The 19719-nt window shown below is 40.9% G+C and overlaps 1 protein-coding gene across 1 annotated transcript; it reads left to right on the plus strand.

Moving 5' to 3' along the window:
* Positions 1-214: 214 nt before the first annotated feature.
* Positions 215-11892, plus strand: tfcp2l1 (transcription factor CP2-like 1). The gene is made up of 15 exons (XM_087829984.1): positions 215-373; positions 916-1106; positions 2369-2442; positions 4648-4753; positions 5451-5557; positions 5655-5807; positions 5918-6028; positions 7398-7501; positions 7834-7885; positions 8019-8112; positions 8304-8394; positions 8827-8909; positions 9535-9677; positions 10138-10189; positions 11487-11892. Exons 1-15 carry the CDS (start codon positions 315-317, stop codon positions 11522-11524), a joined length of 1458 nt encoding a protein of 485 aa, XP_087686110.1. The 5' UTR covers positions 215-314; the 3' UTR covers positions 11525-11892.
* The last annotated feature ends 7827 nt before the right edge of the window (positions 11893-19719 follow it).

Consider the following 19719-nt stretch of genomic DNA (forward strand, 5'->3'; position numbering starts at 1 on the left):
TCACCCACAGTAAGTGTTTTGTTGGAAGTGTCAACAACTGATCAACTGAAGCTGCTATTAATGCATCACCCGAGGTGGACATTGGTAGTGGGAGGTGTGCCGGCGCTCTCCGCCTCTCAAAGGTCATCCAAGGTATGCTAATGGCAGGCCTGATGACATCACTGGAGCCATATAAGGGGTGTGTGGCAAGGCTGGGCTGCAAACCTCTCTGAGCTGAAATCCGAGGAAGCCAGCAGGCACAACGCTCGCGCCCTCTGCCTCCACGCCTTCTCTGTGGTCCTGGAATACAAGACAACGCCGCCACACTGGAAAATATGCTGTTCTGCCATCCCCAGCCTGAGTCCTACCACCAGCACTCTGCTAGTTACATTAGGTAAAGCACTGCCATGTTGCCAAGCTCCAGAAATGTCAAGATTTCACACACAGGAGCAGCAATTTACCAGCTCCACAGGTGCTCGTGTGGCTTTGGTAAATGTGCTGATTCACAGTGATTGAGGAGCACATTTCAGTAATGTGTTATTGACATGAAATGAGTTTTAAAAATGCATTTCAGGCATTCGTTCATTCAAAGAATTGCACTCAAAATCCACATTTCAGGTTAGTTCCACTTTATCATGTCAGTTTGTAAAAGTTTCAGTTTGATTTTTAGTTTTGGATATCATGATGTGTGTGTGGTGTTTTTCAAAGTGTACAATTTAAGAAATTCAGAAGGGAACACTAACGGTACAGCAACAAAAACACACGACACAGTCACGCACTTAAAAATCTGATCAACTGACACCAGATCTGAAATTAAAAGTTAGTTTATCTTGTACTTAAGTTTATTTTTTTTTTAAACAAAGAAACATCTTTAATGATGTATTTAACCTGAACCGTGCTGCATGACAACAAACCTTTGGGCTTAAATGACTGAAGATCAGATGTGACAGCTGGCCATGTCCTCGTGGTCTCCTCCAGAGAGGCGTTGGCACCTTTCTTAAAGAGCGAAGAAGCTCGGCTCATGGCTGAAAATGGTGCCAAAAGAACCCCGTTCCAGTACATTCTGTGTGCAGCCACTTCACCGGCTGTGAAGCAGCAGGAGGAAGCGCTCACTTATCTCAACCAAGGTACATAGACTGTTAGTCTCCGTGACGACTGTACAGACCGAAGCTCATTTTGTCACACGCAGTCCCAGCTGAAGCATGGGAGATGCTCGGAGTTCAATCCATTCATTTAAATACACTAAGAGAAAAATTAGGTTTGTTCTCCAACAGAAATCAGCTTGAAGTTTTCTGATGTTTGTCCAGTTCTATGGAAGCAAAACCAAAAGTCAAAATTGTTTAAATATCTTCACTTTGCTAGTTTTGAGTGACTGAAACTTCTGTTTGTAATACGCTTTAATTATTTCTGGATTGGACTTCCCTCTTTGAGGGTTTCTCAAAATATGGTCATTGAGGTTTCCATTGACTCACATGTCAAACATGATTGGTTCCAGTTTGGCTCATTTGACAAACTTATGATTATATTTCTTAAATTTAAATATTAGTTACTTTGAATTGGTCACATTTTTTTTGTTCATAGTAACGTAGACTGCAAATGAATTTTGGACTTTTTTAGCTTCCATAGGTTCTATCTTTAGACCTGGATCTCAGAACATCCTGTTTACATAGTTGCACTCACACACTCAGTCTCTGTTATTGATGATTAAGATTTGACATGTTTAATATTTGAAGAATTTATTTATTTAAAGAATCAAGTATTCAGATTTATTGATTGATTTGTGCAAGATGAGCTTCTACGTGAGTGTTAATTTGTCTGACTTGGATCATCTAACCTCACTCATCAACCCCTCTCTCTCTCTCTCATGTCTTCTTTGCTGTTTGCATTTCACACTCTGCCCTGCTCTTCCTCTTCTTCGTCCTCTTCTTCGTTTTCTGCCTTCTGGAACCTTCTGATTGTTTCCATCTGTCGTGTTTGTCAGTGACGTTTTTATTATCTGTGCTTTATCTTCCTCTGTGTTTCTACGAGTTTGCCCTGCTTATCTGCTCTACAGTAATTTGTTTGCAGTAAAAACACAATGAAAGTGAGCTTGCTGTTCCACACAGCTTGTGGCCATGCAAAGAGGACATGTATTGATTAGTAAAGTTAATTGCCATCAGGGTTTGTAGCTTAGTTTTAGAAGCACTGACAGTTAGTTTTAGCGTTCCTCATTGGCTGTGTTATTGACATGTTGTTGTGATAATGTATTATGTCTGATCAGGACGACGATACGGAAACGTTTTCCACTGTGTGGCCTTGATATCTACGCCTCTTTTCTGATTGATTGATTGATTGATTTCCTTTTTAAAAAAAATTTTAATCAGGATGTTTTTAATGTTTTAAAATGTAGGTCAGTCCTACGAAATCCGTATGCTTAACAGAAAACTAGTGGAGTATTCAGATATAAGCAGCAAATATGTGAAGGTAGGTGTAAGGTATTGTGTGTGTTTGTCTGTTTTATTTGTCTTTCATGTGACCTCTCCCTCTTTCTCCTCTCGTCTGTTCACTTCCCTGGTTTGTCGCCGGTCCCTCGACCTTCCCTTCCACTTTGGGGGTGCTGTATCGACCCTGAAGAGCTTGGTACTATCACCCAAACTCACCGCTCCTCCTCCTTAAACTTCACATAAGCCCTCTACAGACGTGCAGCTCAGCTTCCTCTCACTTTTCCAGCACACACACACACACACACACTTTCTTTCTCTCTTTGGTATGTCTCACCAGGCTTTTCTGCTTCTGTCTGCTTTACCTGGATCTAAGTCACATGATCATTGTGCTTGTAATTTTTTTTGAAATGTTGTTTCCTGAAGTTGAAATGAGAAAAATCCCTCGGCTTTGTGAAAAACAAATAAAAAAAACAAAACGAAACTAGCAGCTCTTGGGTTCTCCAAGTTTCAGATGGCAGTCAAAGTTTCTACTTCCTCATTTAAGAAGAAGTTAGTCACACACTCACCTAAGAGTTACTTCATTTTGGTGTGAGTGCATCCTCTTGACGCGTCTCTGTCGTCAGGACACATCGTAATGTTCGCCGTAGCATCCTAGAGACGCGGGAATGGGACAGGTGGCGTCTGTGCAAACACATGACGTGGAGCATCCAGAGCTGTTTGAGCTCGGCTGCTCAGTCATGCACGAGCCCCCCCCATAAATAGCCCAATGATACATGTCTCTGCAGGCTGCTCATTTCATCTGTGGATTTGTGTCTTCTCCACGCAGATTTTAAAAGGTGGCTGTTGCTAAAATTCCAACCTGATCGAGCTCAGTTTTTTACAGATGAGCGTAAGCATGATGCGGTTCTATTAGCTGGTAGCTAAAGCTGTTTTACGCAACAGTAGGTGACTGAAAAGAGATCAGAGCTCCCACATCTCATAAGGTTTTAGGATTTGGATGAAAAAAGTTCTGTAAGTAAGTCTTCAAAAGTGGGGTTGAATGACGGAAGGCGTTAAATCCAGAATATTCCCAAAGAGATAATGCTTCTGACAGACATTTCTGTGCATTTGCTGAAAAAGGCGAATGACCAGAGGCAACACCCCCATCCCCGAACTCTGGAGGTCACTGGTTAGTGGACCCACCAATGACTGATACAAAAGAAATGGCTCAGTACTACTTTATAACTGAGTGCGGGGCTTTAGGTTTGTCTGCTTGTATTTAAAGTTGTAGCTGTGTGCTGCAGCACATCACTACAACAAGATGAGACTGCAGACAAATGCACCATTGCGAAGTTGCTCCTTTTTTCCTGTTGACTAAATCACATCCATGCTATCAAAGGTCAGTGAAGAGGCCAGTCTTGACTTCTTAAAATCTACCAGGTCCCTTTGGTATGATTACTGTTGGTTGGGCATCTCCTACCTGAATGCACTGTGCTGTCTGGTGATTATTCTATCGGTTGTTTTTGTCCTCTAATTATTTAAATCGTTACTTATATGCATGCTTATGTGTATCTTTACAGACAGTAATTTGTATCATACATTTGGCATGTAAATGTTGTGGTTAGAATTAATTAAACTATAAATGTCTAATGCCTTTAAGGTTAAGGTACATAGAGCTGAACGTAGGTATTGATGTGTTAACATCAACACAGAATTGTGACAGCAAACAAATTTCCAGGGTTATTGTCTTTCAGTTGCGAGGGTTTCAGTTTAGTTAATGTCCATCGCATTTTTGTGGATTTTCAGAGGTTTGAAATTCCCAAATTAAATTTGGCCACCATCTTGTAGCTTCTGAAACTCAATTTAGCATGTCGCTAAAACAAAACCAGACCCTAGCCCCAGATGACCTGACCTGATGGATGCTCAGAGGTGAAGCATAAACCGGTCCACTCAGAGGATCTTGTTTTGCAGAGACTGTGGGAGCTCTGTCACATAGACGGAAAGTCACCAGCATTACTGCATGTCTCGGGTATTACATGTAGCCTGACTGACAGCAGGTCACTGGGCTTTTGTGACTACAGTTTTAACTCTGACTGCTTAAGAATTGATAAGAAAGGAGCTGCAAGTACTCCCTCCACACCCTGTTTCAGTGTGTGTATAAATAAAACAGGGGAGCCTTTTCACACTTTGCCCAACATTCCTGCTGTTTAGCTTGGTGCGAGCTGCCCTGTGCTCAGCTCACAGCCGTACTCCCGCTTGTTCACAGAGCATTGTGCGCGTGGTTTTCCATGACCGTCGACTGCAGTACATGGAGCACCAGCAGCTGGAGGGATGGAGGTGGAACAGACCTGGAGACCGAATCCTGGACATAGGTGAGCTCACCCTACCAACATACTCATGGATCACTGATACTCACAGATTTGTGGTGGTTCTTGGTCAAAGTCACTAGTTGTGTGTCTGACTGCACAGAAAGTCCAGTAATGGCATGAATACCCAACTACAGTGAGAGAAGTGATTTTGGAAACTCACAAATATTCGCTCACAACAAAATTAAATATGCTAAACACCAAAGATGAAGATAGTGCTGTGGTTTTCCTCGTGTACAACAGTGTGCAGCAGAAGTGATGCCATTATTAATGGCGTGTGGTGAACTGTAGTGTCATACTTAAGTATGAATGATTATGGAGCTGTGCTGGACCAATGCATTGACAGTAACCAATGACCAATAGCCGTTTGACGGGTCTCTCAAAAGGTCGTGGCAGATGTCTACCAGAAGGTTTCTTCCTGTTAAAAGGGAGTTTTTCCTTCCCACTGTCACCAAGCGCTTTCTCAAAGGGGGTCTTATGATTGTTGGGATTTTCTCTGTATTATTGTGGGGTCTCTACCTTATGGTAAACTAAACGCTACATGAACTGAATTGAATCTTAGGTTCTTAGACTTCAGAAGGTTAAACTTTTAAAATTAAACCTCTCCTCAGCTTCAGATGTTAACAGGTTAACCAAAACATAAATGTCTTCACGTGGGCTTTAAAATCAAAGCTGAAATAAGTGGCTGGCTCATTACTTGCAGATATCCCTCTGTCAGTGGGGATCCTGGAGCCTCGTTCAGACCCTCTGCACCTCAACACCATTGAATTCCTCTGGGATCCCCCGAAGAATGCTTCTGTTTTCATCCAGGTACACATTCGATTCCAGTCTCAGTTCCTGGGAGGGGGGAGGTTGGGGTCTAGCTGAATTTATTTTTCAGCTCTTCTCTATTCTCTTGTCCTTTCAGGTCAACTGCATCAGCACCGAGTTCACCCCCCGGAAGCACGGCGGGGAGAAAGGGGTGCCCTTCCGAATCCAGGTGGACACTTACACCACCAATGAACACGGAGAATACGTCGAGCATGTCCACTCATCCAGCTGCCAGGTCAAAGTCTTTAAGGTACAATACTTTATTTACTCTCACCTCATGCTCATCTCTGATCTTTAACATCCTCAAATCTCATCATTTACACCACACGTCCTGTTTTTGTTTTTTTTGTTTTTTTTAAGCCTAAAGGAGCTGATCGCAAACTGAAGACAGATCGGGAAAAGATTGATAAAAAGACCCCTCAAGATAGAGAAAAGTATCAGCCATCCCATGACACCACCCTGCTGAAAGAGGTGAGGCCTGAGAGGACCCTTTGTTTGCCTTCTGCTTTGACTTTATTGAGCCCAGCTGTAAATTCTTGGGTTACTTGGATGTTTCTGGAATTTGATCAGATCTGAATATTTCCCCCCTCCTTTTCGTTTTGCTTCTTTGCTCACCAAACCATGTAAACCACTATTACGTTACTGTTTGTTAATATGTCACTTTGCTTGTTGCATTGTTTGTTTTAAAAGTTTTCTTTCTTTGCTGCTGTCAGTGACTGAGGCTTTGTCAGTGCTAGTTTGTTATTCACCTGGAGGAAACCATTGTACTGGTCATGTTCATTACAAATATCACACACGACACTGTAGCAATACTTGCCATTACAAACCATTTATAACACAGGAAGTCTTTATAGGAAGAAAATGAAAAGTGTTTGCTATGTGTGACATAGATACTTGCTAACTAGTGCTAAATTGGTTAAATAAAATCCTAAAATTTCACCTAATCAGGAGTTTAGACTTCTTGGACGATCTGTTAGTACAGTTAACCGCACAGCAGCCACATTATTGGTCAAATAATCGCATTAAAAATGCTTCCAAAGGCTCCAGCAGCGCCTCTATCTGCGGTGAAGCCTAGCAGACAGCTAGCAGCTACAGCCACCATCCTCCTGTCAGTCAAAGAGGCCACGCCCATAATAATACAAGCTTTAAGTATATATCAAATTAAAAGCCTATTTTGTTACAAACATATACAGATGTTATGAGGGGATAAATTAACTATAGAGACCAAAACAGTTTTTGTGTCAGGCTAAAATTCCTTTAATATTGGAGACCATTGGAACTGACTCACTGCTGGACCCTCTGGTGGACATTAGAGGAACTGCAGGTTTGCTGTAGCTTTGTCTTTCAGCTCTGGAGTTTGCTGAAATCGATTAAAGTTACCTGGATTTTTTTCAGAATAAAGTTTTCTTCAGAGCTCTGTACTAGACAACCTGTGAAGCTGTATATTACGACACAAATGTCAGCCCGATGAGACATTAACAGACTTTATCCTGGCGCGTGTCTGGTACAAAGTCTGCATGATGTTCAGCTGAGGCCATGTGAGGTTAGAGCTCTCTGTTATTGTAGGGTCTTTACATCTGTCATCTAAAATAACTGAAATTTTGGTGAATGGCACTGCCTCCTCTACCGCCTCTAAATCTCACATTAATGGAATGAAACCAAACTAGTGAGCTAAAGGAGATGAACTATCTAAAGTTGTTACTATGTAGACCATAGGTTTACACACATCTGTGATCACTCGCTGCACTTTGAATGTGATTTTGAACCCTTTAATCTTTGTGAAAAGCTTTCCACTTCATTGCACATCGTCTTCTCTTTCTCTCTTCTTCTCTGTTTGCAGTGCTCGCCGTGGCCCGATGCCTTAAATCTAACCAGCCACAGCACCAGCAGCACACCATCACCAATTTACCACAGCTCACCAACCTCCTGCACTTTCACTGAGGGGTGAGTAAGCATTCACACCACACTTTAATAATTAATGTTTGGTGGTTTCCACCGACATAAAACACATCTCTTCAGTCAAGGTCTGCAGGGGAACTGTGTTTTGTTTCAATTACGGGTCGAAAATTTGAAAATGTTTCTCTGGTGTGATTGTGCTTTACACTCTATGAGAGTACTTTCACAAGGACAAACTTCTGCAGCTATTAGCGGATGCAAAACAGAGAATTTCTAATAGCATATAGAGAGCAGACAGATGTGTCTCAGGGCAGTTAGAAGAAAATACTCAACCAATTATCCCAATGTGTTCTTTCCTCCTCATGTGTGCGTTTCTCTAGCAACTGTTCTCCAAACCAGCAGGGGGAGCTGTTCATGCCCGGCTGCTCTGATGTAAGTAACAGAGACCGGTGCAGTGTGAAAGTGTTAATGTTGCTCTCTTATTCCTTTTAGGCCATTATTTGGAGACAGTGGATGCTGTGCAGCTATACTCATTTCAAGGGCTCTTCTTCTTTTTGACATGTAGCACCTTCTGCCGTCGTCCTCGCCGCAGGACACTCAGCAGTGGCTGCACCGTCACAGGTTCTCGCCTTTCTCAAGGCTCTTCACCAGCTTCTCAGGTACCGCGTGTGAAAAACCCACCACACACTTTAGTCTTGGAACTTTTGTCAGAAAGCGCAGGCATGCAGTGCAGGAAAGACAAACTGAGGAAGAACTGATTAGTGTCGATGTGTTCGTCTATCGCAGCGTCAGATCAGATCTGCTGCAGATCAGGGCAGCAAGCAGAACCAGATTTCTGCTGTTGTTGCAGGTGCTGATCTCCTGAGGATGACCAGGGAGGATCTGATCCAGATCTGTGGTCCAGCAGACGGCATCCGCCTCTTTAACACAATGAAGGGAAGGTGAGCCATTACATTACACTGCCCAGCCACACCCAGACCCATTTGCATTGATTTACTGGGTGGTGCATCTACAGACACAGGATCATGGAATATACAAAATAGGCATGGCTTCTGTTTCTGGATGTGAGGCCAGCTGAAGTGCCTCAAACCTGCATTCATTCTAATAGCCAGAAGGGAGCGACTCCTTTGACTTAACACAAGTCAGGTCACATGAAGTCCACACAATTCTGGTCCTTTGGGATTTTCCTAAAGTCTAGTCTCTTCTCTCAACCATACATTATATACAAAGATGGATTTGGACATTGATATGATCCATTGTTTCTCCAATACAGTAAATTTATGATATCGGCCTCTTGAGCAGTCTGCGTCTTAAGCTTTAGTGCTGCAGGTCCTTGAAATACATTCAATTCAAGCTTTTGCTCACATTTTCAGGTGTGTACAGCCCCGTCTTACCATCTATGTGTGTCAGCAGCAGGCCAGAAATCAACCTTCCATCAAACCAGGCTGTGGAGAAAGTAAGTGTGCAACAAAAATTCGCTCTGACTGCTCACATTTTGTCCTTTTTTTTTCAGTCCTCTGTCTGTAGTGTGACTGAATGGTTTTAAACAAGCAATTCCTACACACCAAACACAACTGCAGGTTTATTAAGCCCTAAATTAAATATTCAAAACTAAGACAGATGGCAGCCGCAGCTGGACCAAACAAGTCAGAGGACCTGAAGAAGACCTGAAGCAGATGTTAGAGTCAGTCCTTAAAATACAAACAAAATAAAACTCATGAAAAAGACTGAGTCCAATTAATAACACACATGGATGTGCCATACTCTCTTTCTTAAATATTGTGTTTGTAAGGCACAGCCAATCAGGAGAAAATAAAAGGAAGGAACAGAGGAGGAGCTACAGATGCTTGTTTCAGACAGTCCATCAACTGAGGAGCTGCACCGAGGCTCAGTATAAGATAAAAAAGGGTTATTTTGAACATTGAGTCATGCACTCTGTTCTACTAGTCCAAAAATAAATGTTTGCAGATGAAACCGGGCAGAGACAAAATCCTAAAATATCAGGAAATCCTCACAGAAACTGGCAGAGAGTAACACTTCTGACCTGATGTGATCATTGTATGTCTGTCTTGCCTCTGCAGTCTACCACGCTCTGTACCTGGAAGAGCTGACACTGCTGGACCTGTCTGAAAAGATCGCTACACTGTACAACATCACTCCCCAACAGATCACACAAATCTACAGACAGAAAACCACTGGGATCCACATCTTAGTCTCAGATGAGGTATCTGTCCAGCACTGATTAATATGAGTGCATATCTGCAAATGAGTATGTAGATTCTGTAGGGAAGGGGTAACGTTCGGGAAGCTTCCCGACTTCCATCTGTAGTTAACTTCTATTAACTTCTACTAACACTAACGCAGTCATCTTTGAGTTGAGTTTGATTAGATGCAGGTAAAAAAAAATCATTGAGAAGAGGAAGAGAGAGCGCCTACTTTGCTCTAATCCAGTTTTAAAACAGGATGCTATTGTCTAATGACAATTTCGTTTTTTTTATTAGCCCCATAAAAGTATATCTGCCTTCCAAACCCATGACAGACAGAACAGGAAGTCTCAGTTTTCCGTTAGTGATCATCAATAAAAGCTCCACCATGAGCTCCAGATTCCTTCTAAGTCTATGAAGTGCACTTTATACATGTTTCAGCTGTTTCAAGACCAAAGTGTGTGGTGTTCTTTGTTTCAGATGGTGCAGAACCTCAGTGAAGAAACCAGTTTCATCATCAGCACCATACGAGGTAACTGACCTTTATCCGTAGAGCCCTGTTTCAGGGAACGTTAAGAAGCTGTGGAAAAGGGAAAGAAAAGCACTCATTTCCAAACAGTCCAAGCACTTAATTAATGTCAGTCTGCTACAAATGCAGCGAATCAAATGCTGAAACGAAGAACACAACCAAAAAAATCAGTGGTCACTTTACATTTAATGTAACAAAAACATTTTAAATAAATCAGAGCAGGGTCAAAAAGAAAGTGGAAAAGATGGTGAATGTATTAAAAAACAAACCAAAAAAACAACTCATTGCATTGAACAATAATGTAAGAAAAATATTCCACAGTGTAGAAATGCTACCAATAGTTTGGGGATTTTTTTGCTCTACATAACATCATCAAAAGATTCAGAGGAGCTGGAAAGATCTATGTACACAAGACTGAAAACCACTTTTGTGGTTTTTTGTGGAATTCATGCAGTGTAAGTCGGCATAGTTACGGTGTAACACACAAGACCTTCTCTGTTGAGGGCTTCGTCTGGATGGCTGCCTGTGTTGCTCCGTGTCTTTGTTTATCATTTTGGAGAGGAAAAAAAAAAAGTTGGTTCAGGGGCAGCTAAAGGCTGGAAAAGTTGTAATTATTAAAGTTGTAATCCCAGAGCTGCAGATGAGTTCAGTAATCTGTGGGTAAACGGCATGAACAGAACTTTTCTCAATATAACACACAAACATAGGATTTCTTCATCTGCTAAATAATATCAAGGAAAAAGCTGAAACAGTGAATGTTGGTGGAGCTCAGGCCTTCAGACACAGTGAACAGGAACATCCCTGCAGGATGGCATCTATATGTTTTGGAGTCGTCTGCTGCCATCTAGATGTTGTTTTACTGGGAAAGTCTTGTTTATTTCAGTGAGATGATCCCAAACCGTGGCTGTGGCTGTATTCCTGCAGCATGGCTTCATAGTAAGAGTCCAGGCGCTAAACTGGCCTGACAAAGTCCAGAAACCAAAGGCTGCTGCGGCCGCTGAGCAGCTGGTTTCCTGCAGCAAGCATGTTTCCTTACTTCCAAAGAACAGATGAAGCAGTTTAGTGGGAAACAGCTTCTTGTTGCTGCCATCAAATTCAAAATGAATAAATCAAATTCTTTAGTTTCAGCGTTTGCAGCTGTTTTATTTTCAGTGCTTTTGCATTGTTTTTATTTAGAGTCACAGAGCACACCAGTTCTTTTGAAGAGCAGAAACAATTTATTGATATTAAGCTTCAAGCTTTCATCAGGATGTTTTTTTTATTTTAAATGATCTTTAACTGAATCTTTGTGTGTTAACAGATGAAAACACTGATGGTTACCACGTTGTGTTAAAATGATCTCCGGGACGTGCCTCAGTGGAGTTGTACAGATTGTAAATACGTTTTACTAGACACTGTAATGATAATATTAATACTAATAATAATGTGATGTTTAATAAGATTTCTATTAAAGTGAAAATGCTTGTCAGCTCTTAGCTTACTGTTGATTTTGAGCTTTAATCTTCTCTAGTTATTTGTTCAGTTACTGATTCTTGCTTCATGTTGCAATTAGTGTCAACGAGCGCTGTATCATTCTTTAATATGTCAAATGCATTGCTGTAAATGCAACTGAATGACTCTGATGATAATAAAGCAAAATAAATGGAACACATCATCATGCAGACAAAATGAAATGATGAACAAACAAAACTGTATGATGCTGTTTTAATGAGAAGTGTGATCTCCTGCTGCCTCGGCTCTTTGTTCTCCTGCTGGGTCGTGCCGCGTTCGGATGCCCTGAGGCTCTGTATTTTCTGGGTGAAGTGGAACACGCTGCTTTTAAACATTGGATTTTGACTTGTTGTGAACAACTGTGCTGTGTTTGAGAGTAATTATTTGGCTGCCTTTTAGGTATTAAACCTGCACGGGGGGGGAAGGAGAGTCAACAGTAATTACAAGCAAAACCAAATCACCAGGCCAAGATCTCACTACTTACAGGTCCTTAAAGTTAAACTGTAAGTTAAGCTCAGTGCTCAGGAAGGTAAGTTCAGTCAGTCAATCTCATTAAAGAAGCGGCAGAAGTCATTTTACAGATGTTAAGTTTTCATCAGCACTCAGTGGGATTTTTATTGTCTAAAATATTTAGTCTCTATTTACACCTGCTGGACTGGTTATTTTTATTATTGCAGTTATTATGTTTTGGACCTGAATTCAAAAAGTTCTTCTCAATATTGGGCAAAAGCTTTAAAATAGACACATCAGAATATATGAAACTGTATGTTTATACTGTACTGTACTGTATAAAATATGTCTAGGGGTCATCGCACAGGACATACTCTAATGCCCACTTGAGACATCACACCATAACTGGGACCCAGTTTTTGTTTGGCTGTAGTTTTTATTATATATAATATCTCAAGAGCTATACAACTGAAAGCATCACATTGCTAAAAATCAGAAGCTGTAACTGTATGTTCTTCTATCCAAAATACCTAACCCTTTACCACATAATTTAATATAAATATAAAATACTGCATAAATCTGATATTTGAATATCCTTTTTAAAAGATTTTTTGTGGCATTTTTGCCTTTTTTACCTGGTAGAGAAGTTCAGCACCAAGCTGAACTGGTGTGGTGATATTAGAATGACACCTTTGATAGCCATAACTATTGATAGATATTGCTTGACTGACATAATTTTTTTTAACTCTTTCAGCTGCAGAAATTGAAAAATGAGACATGATTTTCCTGCTCAATAGTACAATGGAAACAGCAGCCATCAACAGTGCCTGTAAATTGATCAGGAGGTTTGTGGAAAGCACGCCAATCAGTCCAGATGCAGTTTAAGTGGGTATCACCCAGTTTAGTGCTTTCCTGAGACTCCGGATAGCTCTCAACACCCACGGTAACAGAAACACAATCATTTCTGCTTTGGGTAATTTCCAATCAGACCACGACAGATAGTTAACATTGGAGCAGCACTGAACTTTGTCCAGGAAAATATGTTGTTGTCATGAATCACTGTGTGGCAGGCAGGCAAGCAGGAGTGGTGGACCCAAAATGCAGAACTCAGACACGGATGTGAAACTTAAAGCGCAGCTTTATTGCTGGGAAAAACCTCGTACTAACTAAACTCACCAAAAGACAAACAAAAGGCTGAACAGAGGAACCAAGGACTGAAACACTGGAAAAGAAATACTAAACTGGAGCAGGAGACTAAACACTAGGAACATAGACCAGGGCTCTAGAGTGCGACCAATTTGGTCGCAAATGCGACCAAATTTTTCCGTGGTGCGACAAAAAAAAAAAAATTGGTCGCACCTGTGCGACCAACTGTTCGGGTAACAAAAAAAAAAAAAATCTCTGTAACTCTGTTGCTGTGTCCCAATTCAGGGTCTGCACGCTTGAAGTACGCATTTTAAGTGCGATTACGTCACCGCCACGCGACGACGGCTGTCCCAATTCGAAGTGTACTTCAAATGCATACTCCAAATGCGCCGTCGATTTCCCCAAATATCAAGCGTGGTCCGGTGCACGCTTCGTGGTCCCATATACAGTGGGGCAAAAAAGTATTTAGTCAGCCACCGATTGTGCAAGTTCCCCCACTTAAAATGATGACAGAGGTCAGTAATTTGCACCAGAGGTACACTTCAACTGTGAGAGACAGAATGTGAAAAAAAAATCCATGAATTCACATGGTAGGATTTGTAAAGAATTTATTCGTAAATCAGGGTGGAAAATAAGTATTTGGTCAATAACAAAAATACAACTCAATACTTTGTAACATAACCTTTGTTGGCAATAACAGAGGTCAAACGTTTACTATAGGTCTTTACCGGGTTTGCACACACAGTAGCTGGTATTTTGGCCCATTCCTCCATGCAGATCTTCTCAAGAGCAGTGATGTTTTGGGGCTGTCGCCGAGCAACACGGACTTTCAACTCCCGCCACAGATTTTCTATGGGGTTGAGGTCTGGAGACTGGCTAGGCCACTCCAGGACTTTCAAATGCTTCTTACGGAGCCACTCCTTTGTTGCCCGGGCGGTGTGTTTTGGATCATTGTCATGTTGGAAGACCCAGCCTCGTTTCATCTTCAAAGTTCTCACTGATGGAAGGAGGTTTTGGCTCAAAATCTCACGATACTTGGCCCCATTCATTCTGTCCTTAACACGGATCAGTCGTCCTGTCCCCTTGGCAGAAAAACAGCCCCATAGCATGATGTTTCCACCCCCATGCTTCACAGTAGGTATGGTGTTCTTGGGATGCAACTCAGTATTCTTCTTCCTCCAAACACGACAAGTTGAGTTTATACCAAAAAGTTCTACTTTGGTTTCATCTGACCACATGACATTCCCCCAATCCTCTGCTGTATCATCCATGTGCTCTCTGGCAAACTTCAGACGGGCCTGGACATGCACTGGCTTCAGCAGCGGAACACGTCTGGCACTGCGGGATTTGATTCCCTGCCGTTGTAGTGTGTTACTGATGGTGACCTTTGTTACTTTGGTCCCAGCTCTCTGCAGGTTATTCACCAGGTCCCCCCGTGTGGTCCCCCCATGTGGCCAACAGTCAACATGTGGCTGTTGGCCAACATATATCTATATCTATATATCTATATCTATATCTATATATATATAGATATAGATATCGATATCGATATCGATCGATAGATATATATATATATATATAGATATATATATAGATAGATATATATATAGATATATAGATATAGATAGATATATAGATATATATAGATATATCTATATATCTATCTATCTATAGATATATCTATATATCTATCTATCTATAGATATATATAGATATATATATATCATAATATTCTGACAATAACTATAATATTGGCCATATTATATTTACATTACCACAGTGAGATGATTTTAGTCTCATGAACAACATTAGCTAATTGTTATTTACTAACTAGTCTTAAATGACTGTTCAGTACAGAAATGAAGCCCAACAATCATGTTTTACAGTCCCGTGGCCTCAGCCTCAGATACTCAACTAATCAAAGTGATGTCATGACAAAACATTTTTCTCCTTCATTTCTGTCACACAAAGCTGTATGTAACGTTTCTCGCGGTTAGTATCATGGTTGCTAGGCAACCTGAACAGTGCGACGAAGGCTAGACAGTCCCATTTCACAAGCCTCTCACTTCCGCACTTCTCGTACTTATAGTACGCACGTACGTAGTACGCGTAGTGCGTGTACTTCAAGCGTGCAGACCCTAAATTGGGACACAGCCACAGACCTACAAAGTAAAACAGGAAACACACAGACTGTTTTACAACACCAAACTCGAGGACCCGTACAGAGCACAGAGGGAGACACAGGTAGGGAAAATAAACACGACAACCAAACCCCAAGAACTAATACAAAATCAGAATAAACTAGAAAATAATAATCATAAACTCAAAGCGCTGGGTCACCGACCCAGGACCATGACAGTTGTACTGCCTGAGAGGGGCAGCCATATTCAGCAGGGAGTACCCCAGCTTGTACTGTTGCTGAAATATGCAACGACAGTGTGGAAGAATCTGCAACAGCTAATGGGTGGGTTGATTCAGGCTGCAGGTTCCAAGGCTGCTGACAAACAGGAGCTCAAGCAGATTGCTTTTCCAGACAGTATTGTGTTCATGACGAAGGACTTCCGACTACTACTTAGAAAACCACCGAAAATTCTTCATGCTCTGTCTTATTTAGCCCCATAATTCCACATACTGCTCTTTGTCTCTTAGATTCAATACACCTAACTTAAACTGCACATCACAGTGATGTTTAATTCATGCAGTACATAAAGAAAAGCATGAATAAATGGGTGGAAATACATCTCATTCAGACACTTCTAAATTAATGAAAACCACTAAAATCCTGTTCTCGCACCAAAAGAAACATGATAAAGTTGAAGTGAACACTAAACACCAGGTTGTGCTGGTGACACGAGAGATGTTTTTAAAAGGTTTCATCTGTAGACACTTTGGCCCTGCATCTCTGTGGTTTGGAGTTTATGATTATAATTGCAGAAAGCATTTAATGAGTTCTTGTGCCTTTCCTTGGTGTTGGAGGTAACCACAGTGCAACCACAAATAGTGCTCAGAGACATTGTCTTCCTGGTGGATTGCTCAAACAGTATTGGCAGTAGTAACTTGCCCTGCGTGAGAGAATTCATGATCAGTGTTATCAACCACCTGCATAGACGTGTCTCGTGCAGTTTGCTGACCATCCAAAAGTAGAATTTCACTTGAACACCTACCACACCAGACAAGAAGTTATAGACAAACTGCCTCAGCTGATGCTAACTGGAGGCTCAGTTGTGAATACAGGAGCTGCTATGAGTTATACCCTAAAAAACAAGTTTTCTTCCACTAATTGTAGACCTAATACTGTGGCCACAAGATCTGCTGGATACGGTGATAAATTATGTTTTCTTTTTAATAGTTACTTCAAGCTTGGGGATAAAGCCCGCAGACAGACCCTGAATCCTTTGAACCATAAAGAACCTGTAAATAATATTACCTTATCTGGAAACTGCTTCTCCATGTAGCTCTGCACCGTGTAACAAACAGGTGTTTGATCAGACTTTTCTTTTTGGTCATTTTGATTTAAATGATGACATAACATTCACAGGACTGTTGCACTATAGTGCATTATTAAACCTAGAAGTTTTACCTGTTTTACCTTGGACACCCAACCCAAAATCCATAAAGTGAGTTTTGCACTGCCAGCACTCCTGCTAAACAACCTTAAAAGGATGTGACTCACTATGTCTCTGTATGCTGAAAAAGTATGTAAACATAAGTTTAACTTCACTGGAGGAGGATCATTTTTTCCTTCTGATTTTTGCAGTTACCAATGGTAATTCTTTTCAGTACATCAGTACGTAACACCATATGTAACACCCCCTCTGGCCACAATGTGGCAGTGTTCCCAGTCAAATTTTACACACAGAAGCTTGTATGTAAATCTGGAAGTATCCAAAAGATGAAACAGAAAGTGTTTCACTTTGTCTCCTGGTTAACATGGTTACTGCACTTTTCTCTTTTTCCCACGGTTACAGTATTGAGTGTCCCTGCCTCTTTTGCACAAGACCAAGGTTCGATTCCCTGATTGAGAGATACTCCTTGTCTTTCTCAACCTTTAGAAAAGCAGAGTGCACACTGTGTGTAGGTCTTGAGGTAGGTTAGTGTTTCAGGGAATAGATTGTCAGGAATAGATCATCTTTCTGTGCTTGGTTTTCTCTACAGTGTGCGAATATAAAAATACAGATGCAATAAAATTGGTCTTAATTTTAAGCACATGAAAACAGCACAAGCTGCATTTGTATGTCTTTGTCTTTTTACTATGCACTTTATTAACACAGGACACTCAACTCTCATTAGACTAAGCACATAACAGACATCTATTGAATAAAACACATTTATAGTTTGCTACTACTTCTACATACATGAGAGATTAAGGCCAACACCTGTAAATATCTTCCCCTTTTCAACTGCCAAATTCTTCTTTTCATTCTCATAAAAAAAACAAACTACATAACAGGACAGCTATATTTTCCTGCCACAGCTGGAACCCAGTATGAAAATGGTGTTTAGAATGAATTACAAAATATAGTAAATAACTTTGAAAAAGTGCTGTTATGGAGTAGAAATTCAGAAGACTTCATGTCTGGACTAAGCCCCTGATATTTGAAGTTCCAGATGATTGTCCCTACCTAAAAGTGTGTAAAATTGCCTCTAATATGTACAGTGTGGATCTTACAGTTTTCCAAGCTACTGCATTTGATCAATAAATCAACATTTCTATGAAGTGTTGCTTTTCCAACTGTCCAAATACGCAATTCTCCTGCTTCCGTATAACAACTCTTCTTCTACCATGGTGTACGCTCTACAACTGCTGTTAATGTTTCTTCTGCAGTCTGAATATTTACTGTCATTTCACCTCTGTGCTCTCTGTAGTATTTATCATTACCTTCTTTACCTACATTAATCAATATAGGAGGTCACTAGACGTTATTGTATTACTGAGTAACTTTCATGTTTTAATTCCTGCTATTTCAGTTGATGTCGGTGGTAAATAATCTGTACATTTTGCATTTAGTGAAATAGTATACCTAGTGCCTTTGGCCTTAATAATACACATCAACTTTTTCTCATTAATGAAATGTTTGAACCATTGGTTCCCCACAGTGCTAAATGTGGTGAACTTGCCCCACCATAATCATTCACCAGGAAAATATATTCCGCTGTGGTGGCGAGAAGGCTCTGGCACCCTGCTGATCCCTGGATTCAGGAGTAATGTGAATTGGCCACAAAACAGTAAACCAGATCCTCACCCTTGTTTGACTTCTGGAAGGACAATGGGTGATGGACCATCCAGGATTATGGATTATGTCCTTTTGGGTTCAATATTCCAGGCCATTAGGTCCTCATATAATTTAGGCGAGAGCTGCGTCTGCGACATTCCATCAAAGTGGAGGAACACAGATTCATGTTGCGATGCTTGAATGCTTCATAGTTTAGTGTTAAGCAGCTTAATAAACAAAAAGAAACAAACAAAAAGCCCTTCTTATGGAAATGGTTTGCAGTGCAAACACTGGCTGAATGGAACGACCGATTGCTGATTGTCTCATAAGAAGTCATTTAAAAGTCATCAGTGATCCAGGTGATTGCACTTGGCCCAGCTGTGATCATTTTAACTGAAGAAAACGTGAAGTGTTCTTCTACTTACTCGGTTATATGCTTTGATTTTGTTTCCACTGTTGAGAACACACAGGGTGATTTTATACTACAAATGTACATGTGTTAGTCAAACATGAACAGAAAAGTGCTGTTGCATTAGCACTATATATTTTATATGAATAAGGGCCATACCCCATTGAGTCCTTCCAGTTAAAAAAAAAACACTGCGATTTAACCGTCATTTTTAAATTAAGATCTCTTAACATCCAGCAAATGACAGGTGGGGTGTGTTTCGCTACTTTCGTAGAAACTGTTTTCTACCGTCATTGGTCCAAAGTCTCAACGTGGGCATCTATGGGGACTTTGGAGCCTCAAGAGGACATAAGTGGAACCGCAATTTTTAGTACCTCGCTGTTGCTTCACTTTCAGCCAGGGGTGATTCTAGGATCAGAGATTTGGGGGTGCTGAGCACCCAGAGAGCTGCCCAGCCAGCCAAGATACACTTTACTCGTCACAATGAGACTTCTTCCCTGTCTCTTTCGGTCCCTGCATCCTCCCTGTCCTCATCGTCTGTTGTCTTCATCTCCGTTATCAGTCATCATAATTTTACCATCTCTGTGCAAGTCTGCAAATTTCTTTATTAAATCATAAGATTCTTAAATTCATCAAGTCTCTCTGTGCCCGGGTCCTCGTCACAAAACATGACATCACTGTTTTGTACATTTTAACAATTTAATCCCACATTTGTGAATGAAAAGCAAAACACTTTCTAGAAAAGTCTGTAACAAAACCATCAAATATGATTAAGGTTATTTAAATGCTGCTAAAGAAGAATGGATTGGAATTTAAAAAAAAAA

The sequence above is a fragment of the Neolamprologus brichardi genome, chromosome 16 (assembly GCF_056152115.1).
Source record: "Neolamprologus brichardi isolate AB-2024 chromosome 16, ASM5615211v1, whole genome shotgun sequence".
Taxonomy (NCBI): domain Eukaryota; kingdom Metazoa; phylum Chordata; class Actinopteri; order Cichliformes; family Cichlidae; genus Neolamprologus; species Neolamprologus brichardi.

Coding starts and splice junctions, on each gene's coding strand:
- tfcp2l1 (XM_087829984.1), top strand. CDS start 315: ATGCTGTTCTGCCATCCCCAGCCTGAGTCCTACCACCAGCACTCTGCT. Junction 2,443..4,647: donor TAAGCAGCAAATATGTGAAG/GTAGGTGTAAGG, acceptor GCTTGTTCACAG/AGCATTGTGCGCGTGGTTTT. Junction 8,910..9,534: donor CAAACCAGGCTGTGGAGAAA/GTAAGTGTGCAA, acceptor TTGCCTCTGCAG/TCTACCACGCTCTGTACCTG.